Source organism: Esox lucius, chromosome 19 (genome assembly GCF_011004845.1).
Source record: "Esox lucius isolate fEsoLuc1 chromosome 19, fEsoLuc1.pri, whole genome shotgun sequence".
In the NCBI taxonomy this organism is placed as follows: domain Eukaryota; kingdom Metazoa; phylum Chordata; class Actinopteri; order Esociformes; family Esocidae; genus Esox; species Esox lucius.
The window spans coordinates 13,572,045-13,593,865 of NC_047587.1; the positions used below are offsets into that span (position 1 = coordinate 13,572,045).

Sequence of the window (21,821 nt, forward strand, 5' to 3'; positions counted from 1 at the left end):
AAGATTTAAAAAAGCACAACAAAGTCCACTGACTCATTGCCAAGGGTTCTGAGGATTGTAATAGTTAGTACGATAAAGAGTGGCCAGGAGGGTGGGACCATATGGCCTAAAAGTAATATCTAGATTTTATTCAGAATTCACAATATATTTCTAGATTTTCCATGTTTTTCTCAACAACAAAAATGTATAGGCCAAGACATAATTCAATTAATAATTGTCTTTATTTAAATAAATAAAAAATATACAAGGCCTCAATATGAACTAGGCTTATATGTGCAAAACAAATGAGCAACACTTCTTGCCAGGCTGTCATTATATTACACAAATCAAACAAATAATGCATTTGCATAATAATAAATACAAATATAAGATTCTGTCAAACAAGATATTTTCCTTTAAAAAAGAAAAATCACAAGTTTCTTGAGAGGAACACAAGCCTGTCTACTGACTATGGTATGAGGCCCTGTGACATGTAACAATGTTTCCACCTGTCTACTGACTCTAGTTAGAGGCCATGTGGCACATCACACTGTTTCCACCTGTCTACTGACTCTAATTAGAGGCCTTGTGACATGTCACAATGTTCCCACCTGTGCTAAAGTTCCTCTCCAATGGGGTACCTGTAGCAGGAATGCACAGGTACTTTTTAACCATCTTACTCAGTCTTGGGAAGTTGGCGTCATGGAGCCTCCACCACTCAAGTGGGACTTGATCTGGGGACATCAAGTAACTTGACAACTCAGTTTTGATGTTGTCCTCTGTGGGCCAGACATAACTGTTTTCTAGAAGAAACACAGTGACACAGGTTCACTGTGCTTTCATCCGCTAGCAAAGACTTCAGCTCAAAAGCAACTCTTTGTTTGATGTTCTCAATCTTGTCATCTGCTATACATGTTGTCCTGAACCGGGGATCCACAAGCGAGGCCATATCCCAACTATGTCAGGATCTTCATATTTGTCTTTGAGGAACTGTAATGTGGCACTCTTGATTTTCTTTGTGACCTCATTCTCACCTTCATCTGGCTGCAGGATGCTGCTGTTGAACAGGTTTACAGTAGCACAGGCTTGAGGTATGAGATGCTAATGCAGTTCTACGCAGACAGCGTGTCAGTGAATTCCGGTAGTGAGTCTATGGCTCTGTTCACTGACTCCAATATGTCGATATCCTGCCAGCTGGTCATCTTCTGTCTTGACCCCCACCAGGTTGGGGACTCTGTGATGAGCTGGTGGGTAGAGTGAGCTCAGCCTGTACTACAGACAAGTCTCTCCTCCCCTTCCAGTTGAAGGAAAAGGTGCTAACCACCTTGTTCACAACCTAATGGCACAGTCAATTTGTGGGTGTTTCACACCATTCTCTGAAAAGAATGAAGAAAAGATTCAAAGAATGGCAACAGTTTCAAGTACAGCATTCCCACATAACATGTAACATTTCTTGATAAGCCTTATTTCTATTTGGAAAAGAAAACACATGGGCAAACATTTATCACCCTGCATACACTAGAAGGAACACACCCACCCACACTATGTTTCCTGACACTCCCATTAACACTAACCATAACCTAACCTTAATCAAAAAAATATATACATTTATAGCTACACTTAACCTAGCATATCTAATCCTAAACCTAACCAGTGAAGCCCTGATTATGCCTGAACCTAACCACTAAATTAGAAACTGACTATGTCTTCACAGGGACTGGCCAAATGTCCTAATAAGGGCATTTCTTTCTTGACTTCTAATTCAATCTGTCAAACCAACACCAACCCTTTCCCCCTCCCACCCACACGTCTATTCTATTGTTTAGGAATGTTTGACCACTAACTGTTTGAATATGTAATTTATATCATTATTTTGATTGAAAATGTATTAATTTAGTTAATTGTTTGTTATAATTAAAACAGCCGGTGGTTATTTGGCAGAATGATACAACCACTAACACATTAGCCTACAGCTGGCCTGAACACACATTAGCCTACAGCTGCCTGAACACACATTAGCCTACAGCTGGCCTGAACACACATTAGCCTACAGCTGCCTGAACACACATTAGCCTACAGCTGGCCTGAACACACATTAGCCTACAGCTGGCCTAAACACACATTAGCCTACAGCTGGCCTAAACACACATTAGCCTACAGCTGCCTGAACACACATTAGCCTACAGCTGGCCTGAACACACATTAGCCTACAGCTGCCTGAACACACATTAGCCTACAGCTGCCCTGAACACACATTAGCATACAGCTGCCCTGAACACACATCAGCATACAGCTGCTGAACACACATTAGCATACAGCTGGCATTTTTTAATGCACTTTATCCAATGTCACACTTACCGATGGCGAGGTGAAGCCTGTGCACGTTCCATTGTTCAAGCGCAATGCATTTATCATGTTGCTCCTGCTGTCAGTCTTCATGCACACTTGTTGGTCTTCACTGTCAGTTGTCATGCACACCTGTTGGTCTTCGCTGTCAGTCGTCATGCACCCTTGTTGCACTTCGCTGTCAGTTGTCATGCACACCTGTCAGTCTTCGCTGTCAGTTGTCATGCACATCTGTCGTCTTCGCTCATCTTCCACGATGCCAGAGGAAGTAAGACGTCTGGAGGCAGAAATGTTGCATTTTCCAGTACATCCAGTACATTTATGTAGTGGACTGTCAAACTTAGGTTCTTCTCTGACGTTCTGTTCGACCATAGATTGTGTGTGGTGGGAAAATAAGAAACACTAGTCAGCTTCTCTGCGACTTTTTCGCGGGTAGCAGTGTATAATTGTGGCAGGGCTTCTTCCGTGAAATATTTGCGGCTTGGCAGCTGATATGTGTGGTCAACTGCACCTAGCAACTTTTTAAAGCCGGGCTTTTCAACTGTAAATATTTGGACCATATCTTTACTATGTAATAGGTCACTGCGTCCGTTATCTCCTTCCACCTCAAACTTTTCTTGTCATAAGGGATGAGGTTTGAAAAGGGTGCAGCTATGGTAATGTCTTTTAGCAGCCATTTTGGGAATCAAGTGAGTGAAAGTATCGGCATTGCGTAGTTTCAGGCATTCTTCCCATTCCGCATGTTTCTGTTTCAAGTGACGGAGGTGCTTGGTTGTGCTGCTACGTCTCACAACAAACTTTACACAGGGCATTTGTTTGCTGAATATTAGACCTCTTAAACCTGAACCACTTCCGCATTACAGAAAAAACATTGCTGCCCTTTTTCGGGATGATTTCATCCTCATGAGAGACTGAAGTGGCTACCTCACTTACCTTCTTGGTAGAACTCTTACGAGGTTACAATTTGTGAATGGCTGTCTAGGGTTGTGATTTGTGGATAACCTCTGTGCATGTGTTGTCACGCAATTGGGGCATGATTCGAAATTGGGCTGATATAGCAGAGACTGTGATATGCTGCATTTGTAAAATGTTACAATATAACAGAATCTTGATTCTTGGGAGGCATTTTATTTTTTACAGGCATTTTAGAATTTGTGCTAAAACTCGAATATAATTCCATATATTGCCCAGCCCAGGTGGACAGCTCAGGAAAGACTGGGCACCACAAAGAGAAGTAACATCTGTTCTTAGGGCTGATCTCCAGCAGGGTTGAGTCCTTTCCTACTCCTTTGTTTGTCTTTGTTAAGCCAAACATTGTTAAGGAAAGGCAATGAGTGACAGACTAGCATCCCTCCCACCCCCTTTCCCCTACACACAAACACCCACACTTCATACCTGGAAAGTGAGCTGGGTGGTGAGCAGGTTGCTGACAGCCCGGAGGGAAGTGCAGGTGTGGGACGGCAGCGAAGGATCGGCCAGCAGGTCTGAGATCAGCCCGTGGGCCTCTCCCATCACAGCTATATCCACCACCACACTGGTGCCCGACGACTGCCACGGCCGGAGGGATGGAGAGAGAGAAGAGATAAGGCATGTTTGTCATGTGAGGAACACTATGTACTTCTCCTTGTGTACAAGAAGTTGAAAAGACCTCTTCCAAATTATTTTGCTTACTGGGTTGCTTACTCCCTACAGACAAATGGTAACGTTGTTACATATAAAGTAGGGCAGAAAGACAAGCCGACTGAATGGAAGCCATGAAAGACAACCTTATGTAAGACATGAAAGACAAGCCTAAAGGTTGTGTCCAACATGTTTTCGGACTTAAGCATTTCCACAATACTAGCTTGGACTTAGTTTTGTCCCGTGGAACAGATATTGTGGATGTACGTTTTTTCTCGTAATCCTGGAATACCGTACCACCATCGTATTATGTTTACCATCACAACAACTAATCCAACTGCACTCCGAACAAGGACATTTAAAAGCCGTAGTATAAATTCTCAGACAACCCAAAGATTTTTGGATACTCTTCCAGACTCCCTTCACCAACCCAAGGATGTCAGAGTAAATAAATCTGTATCAGAGTCCTTAAGCAAGCCTCCAGACAATTAGAACTGAAATGGCTCTGTACCAATTTGGACTACACTGGAAAGACAGTATAATGCAATGTCAAAAGCGTTCATATCTGCCAACATTTCAAACCTGGCAGGGGAGAACAAAAACAATTCTAAATATATTTTTGATACAGTTGAGGAGTTAACTAAAAAGCAATATTCCACAAGAGAAGTAGGACCTAAATAAGAATCCATTCTAAAACGTAGTTGTCCTGAGATGGCACAGAAATTTAGATCAATGGGGACATTTAAGTTTCATCTTTTAAATATCACTTGATATGTTCACTAAAACAGTAATGAGCTCTAAACCCACCAGCTGTCTCCAGGATGCTATTCCAACTAAACTACTTCGGAGCTACTTCCTGTGCTTGGTCCAACTATGTTGAACGTAATAAATTGCTCCCTGTCCTCCAATGTGTACCAAAGTCGCTAAAAGTGGCAGTAATAAAGCCTCTATTTAAAAAAACCTTGATCCGGATATTATTTAAAGAATGTTCCAGTCCGGTTTTAGACCTGATCAATGTACTGAGACGGCATTCATCAAGGTGATAAATGACCTTATAATGCCATTACACAAAAGTTCTGTCTGTCCACCTGTTCTTGACCTTAGTGCTGCCTAAGAAATCATTGATTATTCCCTTCTTTTGGATACTTTAGAAATCCACATTGGTCTACACAGACATGTTCTTGCCTGGTTTAGATTATGTCTATCAGAAATAAATTAGTTTCATATGTCTTGATGGCCTGTCCTCCGACGAATCAAAATGTATGCTTTGGTGTTCCTCAAGGCTCTGTTTGTGGACCACTTTGGTTTTCACTGTAAGTCCTGCATCTTGGTGTCAACCCGGAAACACAATGTCAATTTTCATTGCTATCAAGAACAAATATTATCACATTACTCCAGAACCAACTTATCTACACTGACTATGGCTTGTTTTAAGGTTTTACTGTTAAGCCACAAAGGGTTACATGGACTTGCTTCTAATTATCTCCCTGAATTGGTCCTGCAGTACATACTTACATGTAAACTACAGTCATAAGACCATTGTGGGATTGTTGAGATTGCGGATTGTTGACGTGCTGTATGCTGCCTGCTGTTACCTACCTGGCTACCTGCCAAACTTTTTTTGAATTTACTCTATATAAACTAATTGGTAAAAATTATATTTTAAGAGTTTTACCAACGCAATATTTTTATCTGTTGACCTCTTACCCAACTTTACAACACCGGGACTCTTTTTGCACAAAATTAACGGAACTACTCACCCCTGAACACCCGAGGCTAAGTATCATTAAAATGCCTTATCAAATGTCAGGCAAGGATTATGCTCTGTAGAAATAGAAAAAACTGTGTCAGTGCCACCAGGAAGAAACGATAGTCTTGTTAGCCCCCCGGCACAGCTCCTGCAGCCGGGCAAGAACTTTCTCTTGGTCACTGGGAAGAAATGCCGCCGACCAGTTAAACCAGAATCATTGCTAAATCCAACTGAGACTTTCAACAGGTTTTCCCCACTGGAGTCGGAGTCAAAGCCTGAGCCGTCTTCGGAGGGGAATGATCGGCAGGCATTTTCTACCGGTGGCCTTGAAAAACTGAAAACTTTGTTCATTGGCGATTCCATTACACGCAGTATTAGACTAAAGAATCAGCCGGCAATCGTACACTGTTTACCCGGGGACAGAGCCACCGACGTAGCTGCAAATCTGGGGTTGGTGCTAGCGAATTATTGGCAAGTATAGAGAGTACAGAGATATTGTTATTCACGTTGGCACCAACAACGTTAGGATGAAACAGTCAGAGGTTACGAAGCCTGATCTGCTGAGGAGCGACGGACTCCATCCTAGCTGGAGTGGTGCTCTTCTTTTATCTAGGAACATTGACAGGAGTCTCACTCCTATAGCCTTAAGATGAGAAAGGGTGCAGGTCAGGCCGCAGGCTGTTAGCCAGCCTGCTAGCATAGTGGAGTCTGTCGATAGCATAGCCAGAGTAGTTAGTACAGCTTTACCTATTGCCACTGTGACTCGTTCCAGGCTGAGAAAAGCTAACAAAAACAACCTTATTTAGATAAAGTAAATAAAATGTACTCTCAAACATATCACTGAGTTTCATTCTTTTGAAGTTTTACTAATGAAAATTAACCTGGCCGATTAAGCTACTATTTATTGGCCCCCCGGGCCATACACAATGTTCCTCAATGAGTTTCCAGAATTCTTGTCTAACCTTGTAGTCATGGCAGATAGTATTCTAATTTTTGGCGATCCCATATTCATTCATATACCTTAGCAAGTGAAGGGTCTTCACTTTAATACATGAACTACTTTGATGAAAAGATCATCACCATTAGAAAACAAATAACTGACTCCTCCTTAAATAGTTATGGTCCTCAATATCTCAGTTGTCCTAAAAATGTCCTGAACCTCCCTGACCAGGTGTCAATGTGGACACTTGAATTTTTTGATACCGTATCGCTCGACACATTTACTAAATTTGTAATGAGTTCTAAACCCACAAACTCTCAGCTAAACCCGATTCCAACAAAATTACTTAAGGAGCTATTTCCTGTGCTAGGTCAGCCAATGCTGAACAAAATAAATTGCTCTCTTTCCTCCGGATGTGTACCAAACTCATTAAAAATAGCGGGAATTAAGCCTCTTCTAAAAAAATCTCATCTGGATCCTGACATATTAAACAATTATAGGCCAATATCTAACCTCCTGTTCCTCTCAAACATCTTAGAAAAATCTGTTTTCCAACAACTGAATGCCTTCCTAAAGACAAATAACATTTATGAAATACTCCAGTACGGTTTCAGATCCCATCATAATACTGAGACTGCACTCGTGAAGGTAACAAATGACCTTCTAATGGCCTCAGACAAAGGTTCCGCATCCGTCCTGTTGCTTCTTGATCTTAGTGCTGCTTTTGTCACTATTGATCACTCCCTTCTCTTAGAGAGAGTGGAAACCCATATTGGGCTACGTGGACATGTTCTAGCCTGGTTTAAATCATATTTATCTGAAAGATATCAGTTTGTTAGTGTGGATAGCATATCCTCTGACAAGTCAAAGGTATGCTTTGGTGTTCCTCAAGGCTCGGTTCTGGGCCCATTATTGTTCTCACTATATATGACCCCTCTGGGCGATATAATCCGAAATCACAATGTAAACTTTCACTGTTACGGTGATGACACACAGTTATATATTTAAATGAAGCATGGAGAAGTCCCTAAATTAGCTACTTTGGAAGCATGCGTTTCAGATATTAGGAAGTGGATGACAGAGAATTTCTTGCTCTTAAACTCAAGGAAAACAGAAATGCTCGTTTCAGGACCCAAGAAACAAAGAGCGTTGTTAGCAGATCTCACTGTGAACCTCGACGGCTGCATGGTCGTATCCCAAAAAACTGTAAAAAAAACCTTGGCGTTACCCTTGACCCTGACCTCTCCTTTGAAGAACATATAAAATGTGTCTCAAGAGTTGCTTATTTTCATCTTCGAAACATTGCAAAAATTTGAAACTTTCTATCATAAACTGATGCAGAAAAATTTATCCATGCTTTCGTTACTTCTAGACTCGATTACTGCAATGCTCTTCTTTCTGGTTATCCAGACAAATTAATAAATAAACTTCAATTAGTGCTGCACACGGCTGCTAGAATCCTAACTAGAACAAAAAAAATTTAACACATTACTCCAGTCCTAGTGTCCTTACATTGGCTGCCTGTTAGGGTTAGGGCTGATTTTAAGGTTTTACTGTTAACCTAAACATCAATACATGGACTTGCTCCTACTTACCTTGCTGAAATGATCCAGCCATACATACCTACACATAACCTACGATCGCAAGATGCAGGCCTTTTAATTGTACCTAGAATTTATAAACAAACAGCTGGCGGCAGGGCCTTTTCTCATAGAGCTCCACTACTGTGGAATGATCTGCCAATTAAGGTTAGAAATGCAAACTGAGTGCAAACTTTCAAGTGTCTACTAAAAACTCATCTATACAGCATGGTTTATAATTAGGTGTAGCCTGGCCTGGCGTGAAGGTGACCAGTAGGCTTGATACTGTCCACCCTTGCTGTCTTGCCCGGTGGGCTCTCATCGCCACTGGGATGCCCTCCCTTCAATGCCTTTTGCGGGTAGAGTCACTGGCTTGTTGTTAAAATTTTTGGAGGAAATGAGGTCCTGGTCCACACCTGCAGAGTACCTGGTTTGGGGGGCCCGTTGCTGTCCCTGTCCTTGTCCACCTGGTCATACTTCTGACCTAGTCTAAAATCAAATAGACTCAGGATTTAGCCCAGAGAAATGTATAAATTATTCCAATTGGACTCTTAATATCTCACCCGGCACAGCCAGAAGAGGACTGGTCACCCCTCTGAGCCTGGGTCCTCTCTAGGTTTCTTCCTAAAATTTGGCCTTCTTAGGGAGTTTTTCCTAGCCACTGAAATCCAACACTACTGTTGTTTGCTCCTTGGGGTTTAAGGCCGGGTGTCTCTGTAAAGCACTTTGTGACAACTGCTGTTGTAAAAATGGCTTTATAAATAAATTAGATTGATTGATTGAAGACCCAGGCCTCCTAACTATATCTAGAATTTATAAACAAACAGCTGAAGGCAGAGTAGCCTCTTGCAAAGCAACTCTATTGTGGAATGATCGTCCAGTTAATGAGAGACTCAAACTAAGTCTCAACATAAAGGTGTGTACTAAAGTCTCATCTATTCACTAAGTAGTATGATTACGTGTATCCTGGACCAGGGGTGTCGGGAGGAACAGCAAGACACTGAACATACATGCCCTTGTCCACCTGGGTGTGCATGTAATCTGGATTCTGCCTAAAGACTCAAGACACTGTCGACCTGCATTTACTGACCTGCTGGTCACTGGAACAAGCAAAAAAAATTATGTGGCCCGGAAAGGTCATTTAAACCTTATGATATTGACCTGGCACAGCCAGAAGAAGAATGGCCGTCCTTCTGAGTCTCTGGCTCCCTTCTAGTTTTCTTTCTAGGTTCTGACCCTACTATGGAGTTTTTCCTAGCCACTGTGCATCAATTATTCTTGTTAATGCTTGCTTTTTGGGGTTTCAGGCTGGGGATCTGCTGACGTAAAAAGGCTTTAAATTTCATTGATCGATGTAATACAATTGAATGTTTTTAATTACAGTAATTTAGCAAAAGCTGTTCCCAGAGCGACTAACCGGGGCAATTGGCTGTCTCACTCAGCGATTTTTCAGGGTATCAACTCACCTAGCATCCTTACTGGTTCCTGGTCAGACATCTTAAACACTAAGATATCCTCAGCCTACGTCTGGGGTTTCCCACTGTGATTCTGGAAGGACCGGATAGGATAGACTGATGTGAACTGACAGATGTCTGCCTGTGAAGAGGACTGTTTGGGTGCAGGTGTGGAGCTGTGTGAGGAACCTGTCGGTCTGATGGATGTCTGACTGCGTCAGGTTGGGCTCTGTAGAAGTCTGGGGTGGATGTCAGACTGTCAAGTTGTGTTCTGTATCAGTTGGGGTGGATGTATGACTGTGTTAGGCTGGGTTCTGTATCAGTCTGGGGTGGATGTATGACTGTGTCAGGCTGGGTTCTGTATCAGTCTAGGGTGAATGTCTGACTGTGTCTGGTTGGGTTCTGTATCAGTCTGGGGTGGATGTCTGACTGTGTCAGGTTGGGTTCTGTATCGGTCTAGTTTCTATGTTTGCTGGAATTGAAGAAAATATATGTTTGTTGTTCTAGTGTGAGGCAATGCAGTCTTTAGTAGTTGAATAGTGGTGACACTGAAGTAATATAGTAGGCTCTCTTGTTTCTGGGGCAAACAAACACATAGCCACACACACACACAATCTTAAACTGTGCCGTATAAGGCTACACAGCACCCAGGCGAGAAAAACACTTCAGATGCAGCATCAGTGTGACTAAACAAAGTTGTATTTCAAACTGATGTTTTACACACAAGGACAGATCACTTAGATGAAACATCAATAAAATTCCGCTGGATATAACTTGGTAGAAAGTTAGTGTTAAGCTCAGTAGGAATATCTCAGAGGGAGTCTAACTTTTCACCTCATTCAACTTTCTCAACCTGCTGACCCCTTATGTTTTCAGACATGAAGCTTGTGTGTGTGTGTGTGTGTATGTGTTCGTGTGGGATGGAGGGATAACATTTTGTAACAGGAGAGAACCTAAAGGTTCACCACCTTCCCTTATTTGCCTTGGCAGAGACCACTGATACTTAACACAGATGACTCCTCCTGCCCACGGCAGAGACCACTGATACTTAACACGGATGACTCCTCTTGCCCACGGCAGAGACCATTGATACTTAACACAGATGACCCCTGCCCACGGCAGAGACCACTGATACTTAACACAGATGACCCCTGCCCACAGCAGAGACCACTGATACTTAACACAGATGACTCCTCCTGCCCACGGCAGAGACCACTGATACTTAACACAGATGACCCCTGCCCACGGCAGAGACTACTGATACTTAACACAGATGACCCCTGCCCACGGCAGAGACCACTGATACTTAACACAGATGACTCCTCCTGCCCACGGCAGAGACCATTGATACTTAACACAGATGACCCCTGCCCACGGCAGAGACCACTGATACTTAACACAGATGACCCCTGCCCACAGCAGAGACCACTGATACTTAACACAGATGACTACTCCTGCCCACGGCAGAGACCACTGATACTTAACACAGATGACCCCTGCCCACGGCAGAGACTACTGATACTTAACACAGATGACCCCTGCCCACGGCAGAGACCACTGATACTTAACACAGATGACTCCTCCTGCCCACGGCAGAGACCATTGATACTTAACACAGATGACCCCTGCCCACGGCAGAGACCACTGATACTTAACACAGATGACTCCCCCTGCCCACGGCAGAGACCACAGATACTTAACACAGATGACTCCTTCCACCCTATCCCCTTAATACTGTGTATAATGCACCATATAGAAAATAAAGAGGTATTTGGAATGTAGCCTGTGACACACCCCCCCTACACACACACACTAAAGAATGTTATCTGATTGCTCTTTCTCTCCCACCAAACTCCCATTAAATGTTAAAGCAGCGAGCTGCCAGGCACCATGAATGATGTTGCTTATATTGGCAACCTGGCCATGTGTTGGTCTTGAAGGTTTCACAACAGAACACGTGTGTGTAAAGGACTTCACTGCTATTCAGCTCCGTTTGAGGAAACAGAGGTTTGTTTTCATTCTCGATCATGTCAATCGTTCCACTCCCATTCTCCTCCCATACTCCCACCCCTCCCTCCCCCCCCCCACCCCCTCTCTGCGCTCTTCCCTTCCTCTAGAAGTGAGCTAAACAAGATACATATTTGTGAAGAGGGAAGTGCTTCCAGAGAACAGCTGGCTGGACAGGCTCTGTCCTGACCCTCAGGGAATGCTGCCAAGCGCACGCACGCACGCACGCACACACACACATTTACAAATAAACACAGACTTACACAAACAGAGAAATGAGTGAGAACATAACACCACTGAACAGGAAATCCACGCCGTGGGAGGAGGATGGTGATGTCCCATCCAATGGTAGGATCACCACAAACACAACCAGGAAGAGAGGATTGTGGACAATGACACATGGGTTGTGTTGTCCTAATGCCATACACATGTCATGTTGAAAAATCCCCTGTGGTCCAACCAGACGTGGTGCAAGTGCCCATGGGTAAGTCTGTAACTGTTAGAGAACTATTAGTGGGAAATCTCAGGGAATGCTGACATTGCACAAGGATAGTGTTAGTCTTATGTCCTACATGACCTCCTGAGTACTCCTCTGTATGACCTCCAGGACCAGTATGCTTTTCTGCATGAAACCTCGAACTTGAAAGCTCTTCTACCTGGCCTTTGGGTTTGGTTTGCCTGGACAATAAAGAAGAAACTCTGAGTAGCTTTGTAAAAGCAAAACCTGAACTGTTGTCTGGCAGACATGACCAGGGGCTGACCTAGGGGCTGTCCTAGGGGTTGACCTAGGGGCTGTCCTAGGGGCTGTCCTAGGGGCTGACCTAGGGGCTGTCCTAGGGGTTGACCTAGGGGCTGTCCTAGGGGCTGTCCTAGGGGCTGTCCTAGGGGCTGACCTAGGGGCTGTCCAGGGGCTGTATATGGGCTGTCCCACTCCTGTAAATAAAAAGCACTCCACAAATGCAGTATATTTAATGCTCTCCAAGTCTCTGACCCTCTGCACTCCCAGCAGGACAGGCTAGCCTGGCTGTGCTCACGTAACGACAGACTGATAACAACCAGGTGGACGATATTACAGAAGTAAAGGATGTAAAGTGGTGAATATCACTTCAAACAGGATCCCAAATGACTTTCAGCCTCATACTGACTATTAAATGCATGTTAAAAGCAAGAAAATAAACATTTCTGTGGTGATCAATAAAGAAAACTGAAAAGTAGTCAACAGAAAAGTCACATTTAATATGCAGTATGGTCAGGATTCAGGGTTTGAACTGGATGGCACAGGACTGGAACCAGATAAAAAACAGGCTAGCCTGGTTCCTGATGCGGTCGCGTCGTCAAGCCAACTTCTGCATGATCATTCCATTTCGTCATAACAACCATGGCTACATAAATGACACAAACAAGTCTGGGAGCAGGCTGTTTCAGATCTACTTCACGTAAACATGTCCTCGCCACTGACCCAGACAGAGCAGTGAACAAACCTCACAGATGCACTGACACATTTCAACATGTTTAATCTGCTCAGATCTGTGTCAGAACGATGTGTGTGTGTTTATTCTCTTTACATCTCCTCCAACAATGTATATCCCAAACAAAACCTTGATCATCTGCAGGGCATGAGCACTCCTCTGAAATACAGCTCCGGAAAAAAATAAGAGACCACTGCACCTTTTTCTTTCCTTTGCAGTTGTCTCTTAATTTTTTCCAGAGCTGTACATCATGTCGTGAATGAAGTTACATAACTTTATGTGGGATTACATAATCAAACTCTGCCAGGCCAAAGGATCACTTTAATTCCTTTTATTCACCTGGCCACGTGTCTACTTCACATTGTTTCCAATTAAAAGAATCTGACAGCTAACAACAAAAGCCTCACACACCCAACTTAGTAGTCAGTAATTAGTTACACGAAAATGGATCGCTCCTACAGAGAGTGAGTCATTTGGACATGGCGTAAAGTAGGAAGAAAGACATCGGGACATTTAGTTAGTTTGATTCAGCATTTTAATCTTCTAGAGAAGGCAGTCTGAGACCCAGGTCTTGTTTTGCCCTGCGTTACAGCAAATAAAAAGTGCTTACCAATTCCAAAAACACAATAAGAAAAGCAGTCATGTTGAACAATAAAAACAGAATTTCATTATTATTGACCAAATAATTGAGAAACCTCCCTACCATTCCATGTTCAAAATCACGATCAGTTCAGATGCAGCTTCGAGTCCCTATCTGCCAATCAACCTCCTCCCAGATCAGACGTTTAAATGAAGGCCCTGGCACGAATGACGCGGAATTACAGTGGTCTGCTTGGTCACCTTGAAATGTATACGTATGCGCGTAAAGACACAGTCCTCGAAATAGCATGTCGAACACAGCGTTGCGCGTGCCTGTGCGTCCGCATGGAGACGATACCGACTCAGCTGGTCGCACATTAGAGAGACCAGGAAACACAATGCATCTACGTGGGCAAGCAGGAGGCAGCAAGGTGATTGGTCGCACAATAGAGAGACCAGGAAACACAATGCATCTACGTGGGCAAGCAGGAGGCGGCAAGGTGATTGGTCGCACATTAGAGAGACCAGGAAACACAATGCATCTACGTGGGCAAGCAGGAGGCAGCAAGGCGATTGGTCATACATTAGAGAGACCAGGAAACACAATGGATCTACGTGGGCAAGCAGGAGGCAGCAAGGTGATTGGTCGCACAATAGAGAGACCAGGAAACACAATGCATCTACGTGGGCAAGCAGGAGGCAGCAAGGTGATTGGTCGCACATTAGAGAGACCAGGAAACACAATGCATCTACGTGGGCAAGCAGGAGAGAGACCACAAAACACAATTAATCTCTGTGGGCAGCAGGAGGCAGAGCTTTGATTGGTGGTAAATTAGAAGAGACAAGGAAACGCAATTCAGCACCGTGGGCAGCAAGAAGCTGCGCCGTGATTGGTTGTATATAAGAGAGACCAGGAAACACAGTTCAGCACCATGGGCAGCAGGAAGCTGGGCCGTGATTGGTCATACATTAGAGAGACCAGGAAACACAATTAATCTCCATGGGCAGCAGGAGGCAGCGCAGTGATTGTCCAGGGATCGGCTGCATCCTCTGAGCCCAATTTGAGTATGCTATTTGATACACCGTGCCAACACACACAGCATAACACACACACATCTACAAAATACATACATAAATTCACACGCATGCAAGCACATACACACACACACACACCTGAACACAATGCAAATCTCCTGTATAAGCAACTTTCACTTGTGACCACAGTTATAAATGCAAATAATTAAAACATGATTAAACAGAAATACACTGATCCATTGTACATAGCTAATTTTTTCATGCTATTGTGAGATGTTTCCCATTGAATCCCTCATCCTGCATATGAACCATATCAGGCTACTACATCCGCCTGTTTGCGTTTGCAAACACTATCTTTTTACACAGAAGCACACTTACACACACGCCAAAACGGAAATACACACTCACCGATAAAAAAAACAGGCACAAACAGGCCTGCACACATGTCGGCGCGCACGCACACACACACACACACACACACACACAATTTAACTTTGACAGTACTATGTTACACAGAGGAATTTGCTGAGTTCACGAGTCTTGAAAATGTTCCATTGTTTTTGTTCTATAAGAGGTTATTTCGTTGGTAAGAAAAATCTCATCATGTTTTAAGCAATCGTTAGTGTGTCGTTTTATGTTTCAGCCATTCTGTTACCGTAATGGCGCTGATTTTATCTGTCTGAATAGTTTGGTTTTAAGAGGAGCAGGAGCTGAGGCATTCCCTGGCAGACGTGGGTTCAAATGTACTATTTTTACCTAATTTTGAATACTTAAGTTGTGCTTCACTGAGATGGAACGATCTGCGCAGTATCAAAGGCGAAAACCCCGCCCCACTTTACAGGTAGCTAAAAGCTAATGCAGAAAATATTTAAATATTTCAAATAGTATCTGGACCCAGTTGTTCTGGTTAGAATAACAGCATGGTGATTTAGTGTAAATCTAAGCAGAACCGCTGTAACACTGCACCCCAGAGAGACACACTCCTCGGCTCTCACGGCCTGCGGTAGTCTACAGTTAAAAACATCTAGTTCTTTATTTCCCTCCTTCTCTCTCTCCTCTGTTACGGTCTCTCTCTCCTGGACCATAGGTCGCTCCTAGCGGAGCATCAGTGGTGGAACCAGACACCTCAGAACAGAGAAGGAAAACGGGCCTCTCCTCCAGGCAGTGGGATAGGTGCCGTGTTGGCTGCATGCTCAGGGTCAACGGACCTGCCCTCTACCAGTAAAACTTTAATGAGCCGATTATTCCATTGTTTTGTTTTGATTTTCTTCCTTTTAATAAAATATGGCGCAGCGTGTAATTGTATCCCGTCTTAGTTTAAAAGGGGTCTGGCTCGACACCACCTCAGACAGAGCACAAACAGGGGTGATGGAGTGAGAAGGGGGGGTGGAGGGAAAGAGAGGGACAGAGAGAGAGACAGACAGACAGAAGAAAACAAAGGAGAGCGAGGGAGTGACTGCAGACAGAGAATGCAGGGAGAACAAAAGAAGGAGCTTATTATGAGTAATGTGCTCTAATGGGAGGCTCATATTGTAGAGTGGGATGTGCAGTTTGTTGTTCCAGAGGTGATTGAGTACCAGATACTGGCACGGGATGTGTAATAACAATGATGGAGTGGGCCTGCTGATTGCCGCCAGGCAGACAGAGAATAGTGTAAGAAGATGGATGTGATAACGGTGTGTTCAAGATGTGCAACATGAGTGGTTACCATGGCTTGTCAGCTATGCTCCATTAGAACGTCAGGTATTCCATGAATTCCGAATATGTGTGTGTATATATATACACACTCACCTAAAGCATTATTAGGAACACCTGTTCAATTTCTCATTAATGCAATTATCTAATCAACCAATCACATGGCAGTTGCTTCAATGTATTTAGGGGTGTGGTCCTGGTCAAGACAATCTCCTGAACTCCAAACTGAATGTCAGAATGGGAAAGAAAGGTGATTTAAGCAATTTTGAGCGTGGCATGGTTGTTGGTGCCAGACGGGCCGGTCTGAGTATTTCAGTTACTGGGATTTTCACGCACAACCATTTCTAGGGTTTACAAAGAATGGTGTGAAAAGGGAAAAACATCCAGAATGCGGCAGTCCTGTGGGCGACAATGCCTTGTTGATGCTAGAGGTCAGAGGAGAATGGGCCGACTGATTCAAGCTGATAAAAGAGCAACTTTGACTGAAATAACCACTCGTTACAACCGAGGTATGCAGCAAAGCATTTGTGAAGCCACAACACGCACAACCTTGAGGTGGATGGGCTACAACAGCAGAAGACCCCACCGGGTACCACTCATCTACACTACAAATAGGAAAAAGAGGCTACAATTTGCACAAGCTCACCAAAATTGGACAGTTGAAGACTGGAAGAATGTTGCCTGGTCTGATGAGTCTTGATTTCTGTTTAGACATTCAGATGGTAGAGTCAGAATCTGGCGTAAACAGAATGAGAACATGGATCCATCATGCCTTGTTACCACTGTGCAGGCTGGTGGTGGTGGTGTAATGGTGTGGGGGATGTTTTCTTGGCACACTTTAGGCCTCTTAGTGCCAATTGGGCATCGTTTATATGCCACGGCCTACCTGAGCATTGTTTCTGACCATGTCCATCCCTTTATGACCACCATGTACCCATCCTCTGATGGCTACTTCCAGCAGGATAATGCACCATGTCACAAAGCTCGAATCATTTCAAATTGGTTTCTTGAACATGACAATGAGTTCACTGTACTGAAATGGCCCCCACAGTCACCAGATCTCAACCCAATAGAGCATCTTTGGGATGTGGTGGAACGGGAGCTTCTTACCCTGGATATGCATCCCACAAATCTCCATCAACTGCAAGATGCTATCCTATCAATATGAGCCAACATTTCTAAAGAATGCTTTCAGCACCTTGTTGAATCAATGTCACGTAGAATTAAGGCAGTTCTGAGGGCGAAAGGGGGTCAAACACAGTATTAGTATGGTGTTCCTAATAATCCTTTAGGTGAGTGTATATATATATATGAATAGTATGTCTGAATAGTATGAATAGTACTTTCCATATTTACATGTTACAACCAAGTCACTGAGTTTAAAACATCTCTCAAAAGCTTAAAAGGGAAAATGTTGCGGTGGGGAAAACAAATTCTCTAATGTGTTCCTGTTGGCCAAAACGGCACGGCAGAAATCAATAAATGGCCTTGGTGAACAGCTTAACGCTGCCTGTGTGATCAACACGCTCCATGGGTCCTGCTGGTGTTATGTGGTGTTATGCTGCTACAGGCCTCTCTCTCCTTCTTTCATTTGTTCAATCCCTCTCTCCCCTCTCTCTTGGCCATCGATAGATAAGAGAGAAAAGGTGAGAGAGCTGAAAGAATAAACAAGAGAGAGAGAGAGAGAGACGTTCCACATCACATACATAAGCAATAACCTGAATAGGTGTCCACATTCAAATGAAGTGTAAATAAGAAATCATCAGATCCCTGAGGGTCATTGGAGGGAAAAGATCAATCACAAAAAAATGGTTTCCCTCTCTTCGTTACCCTCAAAATACATTGTACTTTAATAATAACAATAAATACCAAATTAATATGTTTCCACATAGCTATGATCACGTGTAAAAACACAGTGTCAAGGCTGCGCTCATGGTGGATGGCAGCACCATGACAAATGGAGGACACATCTAAAGGTGCCGAAGAAAAGCCGAAGTTGGATCGAAAAAGGACAGCTTTCCAGCTATGACTGAATTGCACTCTGAAAGGCAATTTTGTGACTTGGTTTATACCAAAGACAGATGTTTAACAGAACATCACATTGTACAACAGTGTTGGTTTTCTCAGTTTTCCCAGCCCAGAGTCTTGTGCACATGGTTCCTTAGCAGCAGGTAAAAGCCCCCTAATCAATCCAGGCAAGCAACGAGTTGAGGAGGATATCCTTCTGATTACTAGAGAACGTAGCGTTCAGAACAGGACAGAATAGTCTCATACAGATGGCATATCTTGATTTGATCATCCTGTTGTTGCAGGGATTTTCCCTAAAATGTTAGTCTGGATTGGGCCTAATGGAAAATGCATTAACAAAAAAGAACAATTGATTATAATTCATGTAACAATTCACATTTCCCACTGGTGACAGATCACTTTCCGGGAGTAGCAAACTGGAAAAAATTTAAATGTGGCATCTGTAGGCCATGCCAGGACTGGGGCCAGTGCTACTGTAGTTCTAATGCACTCTGCACTGGTGTTGTGCGGGGATCCTTGGTGCCATAGCTGCAGACCAATATATCTTCGCCCTGTCATGCCACACAATATAGCAGAACCACTGGGAGGAAGTGGCACTTAGCTAGCCACAGGGACGCCGGCAGGTTTTCACCCTCTTATCGGTTTATTTCTAGGTCAAAATCTTCCAAAAGTACCTACTTCATTGTAATACTCAACATACTGACCTGTGATGATCTTGAGCTTCTTTTGTGGTCCCATTCTAGCATCTGTGGGAAAAACCGAGGGAGGAAAACTATTAATATGTTGTACGTTAACATAGCTGAACACTAACCAAGAGCAATACAACATCACTTGATTCTGCACTGAACAAAGATATCTACAATGTCCCAGGCTACAGTGCTACTTTACCGGGCTCCACAGTGTCCCAGGCTACAGTGCTACCTTACCGGGCTCCACAATGTCCCAGACTACATTGCTACCTTACCGGGCTCCACAATGTCCCATGCTACAGTGCTACCTTACCGGGCTCCACAATGTCCCAGGCTACAGTGCTACCTTACCGGGCTCCACAATGTCCCAGGCTACAGTGCTACCTTAACGGGCTCCACAATGTCCCAGGCTACAGTGCTACCTTACCGGGCTCCACAATGTCCCAGGCTACAGTGCTACCTTACCAGGCTCCACAATGTCCCAGGCTACAGTGCTACCTTACCGGGCTCCACAATGTCCCAGGCTACAGCGCTACCTTACCAGGCTCCACAACGTCCCACGCTACAGTGCTACCTTAACGGGCTCCACAATGTCCCATGCTACAGTGCTACCTTACCGGGCTCCACAATGTCCCAGGCTACAGTGCTACCATAACGGGCTCCACAATGTCCCAGGCTACAGTGCTACCATAACGGGCTCCACAATGCCCCACGCTACAGTGCTACCTTAACGGGCTCCACAATGTCCCAGGCCACAGTGCTGCTCACCATGGCCCAGTAATGACAGTCAGGGAATGTAAAGAGAGGGAGGGTACGGAATCATTAAACGCTTGAGGGTTTGTCTATTTTTCACTTTCCATTAAGCACAAGGCTCTCTAATTCAATTTCACAGTCAAGTTTAGGTTTACTTGGGTTCCTTTCACAGCCTTAATGGCCGGGTGGACCCTGGTGTTCATTTTATTTACTTTAATGAACAGGGAGTGTGTGTGTGTGTGTGTGTGTTTGTGAGTGCGTTGTGTGCCTAGCATAGGCCTCATAAAAGCCATGTTCCTCTTCCCTAGGAGTCACACAAGCTGCCTCTACCGGTCTGTTCAACAGAACAGACACGTAAAAGAGAAGCACTACGACCACCGAACGAACAACTGTACATAAACACTGCTTGCATTTCCAAATTCGTCAGTTCATGGTGACATGGTGGGAGCGGATAGTGGTAGACTGAGGTAGTTACAAGCGTCACTTTATTTGGGATGGGAAGATGTTCACTGAGCAAAAGTTTGCTAGTTTTGATCCCTGATTGGACAATGTCATTTACAGCTGCTTTACTGTAACCCATTACAGAACTGTGCCACAGTGTGAAGTAGCTAACGTAATGTACTCTTAGCTAGCTGGAATATGCATTGTAGCATTAGCTAACAAACATGAATGTGTACTGTTACATTAACCAAGGATCACTGTGTACCCTACACAAGGCTAAAAACACTTTGTATATAAACGTTACCTAGGAACATTGTGTAAACCACTGTACTGTATTAAATAGTAACAATGTACAGTTACCTAGATGTATTATGTTAGCTAGAAAAACAGGTACAGTTGTGCTCAAAAGTTTGCATACCCTTGGAGAATTAGTAACATATGTACCATTTGTAAAGAAAACATGAGTGAGCAGGCAAAACACATATTTTATGTCTTATGGGATTCACATTCAACTCTAGGTCATAGTAGAATGGCACAATCATAAAACAAAACATGGCAACAAAGAAAAACTGACCCCTGTTCAAAAGTCAGCATACCCTTAGTTCTTAATATTGTGTATTGCCCCCTTTAGCATCAATGACAGCATGCAGTCTTTTGTAATAGTTTTCTATGAGGCCCAGGATCCTTGCAGGTGGCATAGCTGCCCATTCATCTAAGCCATATGCCATAAAGTGCTATTTTTGTCCCATCACTCAGTGTGCCAGAAGCTGTGAGGCATGTCAAGGTGTTGTCTGGCATATTGTAACCAGGCTATTTTGTGGCATTGGCGCAGTAAAGGCTTCTTTCTGGCAACTCGACCATGCAACTCATTTTTGTTCAAGTATCGTCGTATTGTGCTTCTTAAAACAACCACATCATCTTTTTCCAGAGCAACCTGTATTTCTCCTGAGGTTACTTGTGGGTTTTTCTTTGTATCCCAAACAATTCTTCTGGCAGTTTTGGCTGAAATCTTTCTTGGTCTACCTGACCTCGGCTTGGTATCAAGAGATCCCCAAATTGTCCACTTAATAAATGATTGAACAGTACTGGCTGGCATTTGCAAGGCTTTGGATATCTTTTTCATATTTATAAAGTTCCATTACCTTGTTATGCAGGTCTTTTGACAGTTATTTTCTGTTCCCCATGGCTCAGTACCTAGCCTGATCAGTGCATCCACATTAGAGCTAACAAACTAATTGACTATTTATACACAGACACAGGTGTGGGAAATTCACCTTTAATTGTCATTTTCACCTGTGTGTGTCACCTTGTGTGTCTGTAACAAGGTCAAACATTCAAGGGTATGTAAACTTTTGATCAGGGCCATTTGGGTGATTTCTGTTATCATTATGATTTAAAAAGGAACCAAACAACTATGTGATAATGAATGGCTTCATATGATCACTATTCTTAAATA

The 21,821-nt window shown here is 43.6% G+C and overlaps 1 protein-coding gene across 4 annotated transcripts in view; it reads right to left on the bottom strand.

The window, feature by feature from the left end:
• The window catches only part of LOC105031085 (cGMP-inhibited 3',5'-cyclic phosphodiesterase A), a 111,421-nt gene that overhangs the window by 38,914 nt on the left and 50,686 nt on the right, over positions 1 to 21,821 (bottom strand). For 2 of the 4 annotated variants that reach the window (XM_013138941.4, XM_010905303.5), the window contains exons 2-3: positions 19,187 to 19,228; positions 3,721 to 3,873 (exon numbers count right to left, since the gene is read on the bottom strand). In XM_013138941.4, coding sequence (XP_012994395.3) covers positions 3,721 to 3,873; positions 19,187 to 19,228 — 195 coding nt within the window. Of the gene's footprint in view, positions 1 to 3,720; positions 3,874 to 19,186; positions 19,229 to 19,788; positions 19,799 to 21,821 lie in introns of those variants that run through there. The other 2 variants (XM_034288340.1, XM_013138942.4) reach the window with 2 other exon arrangements.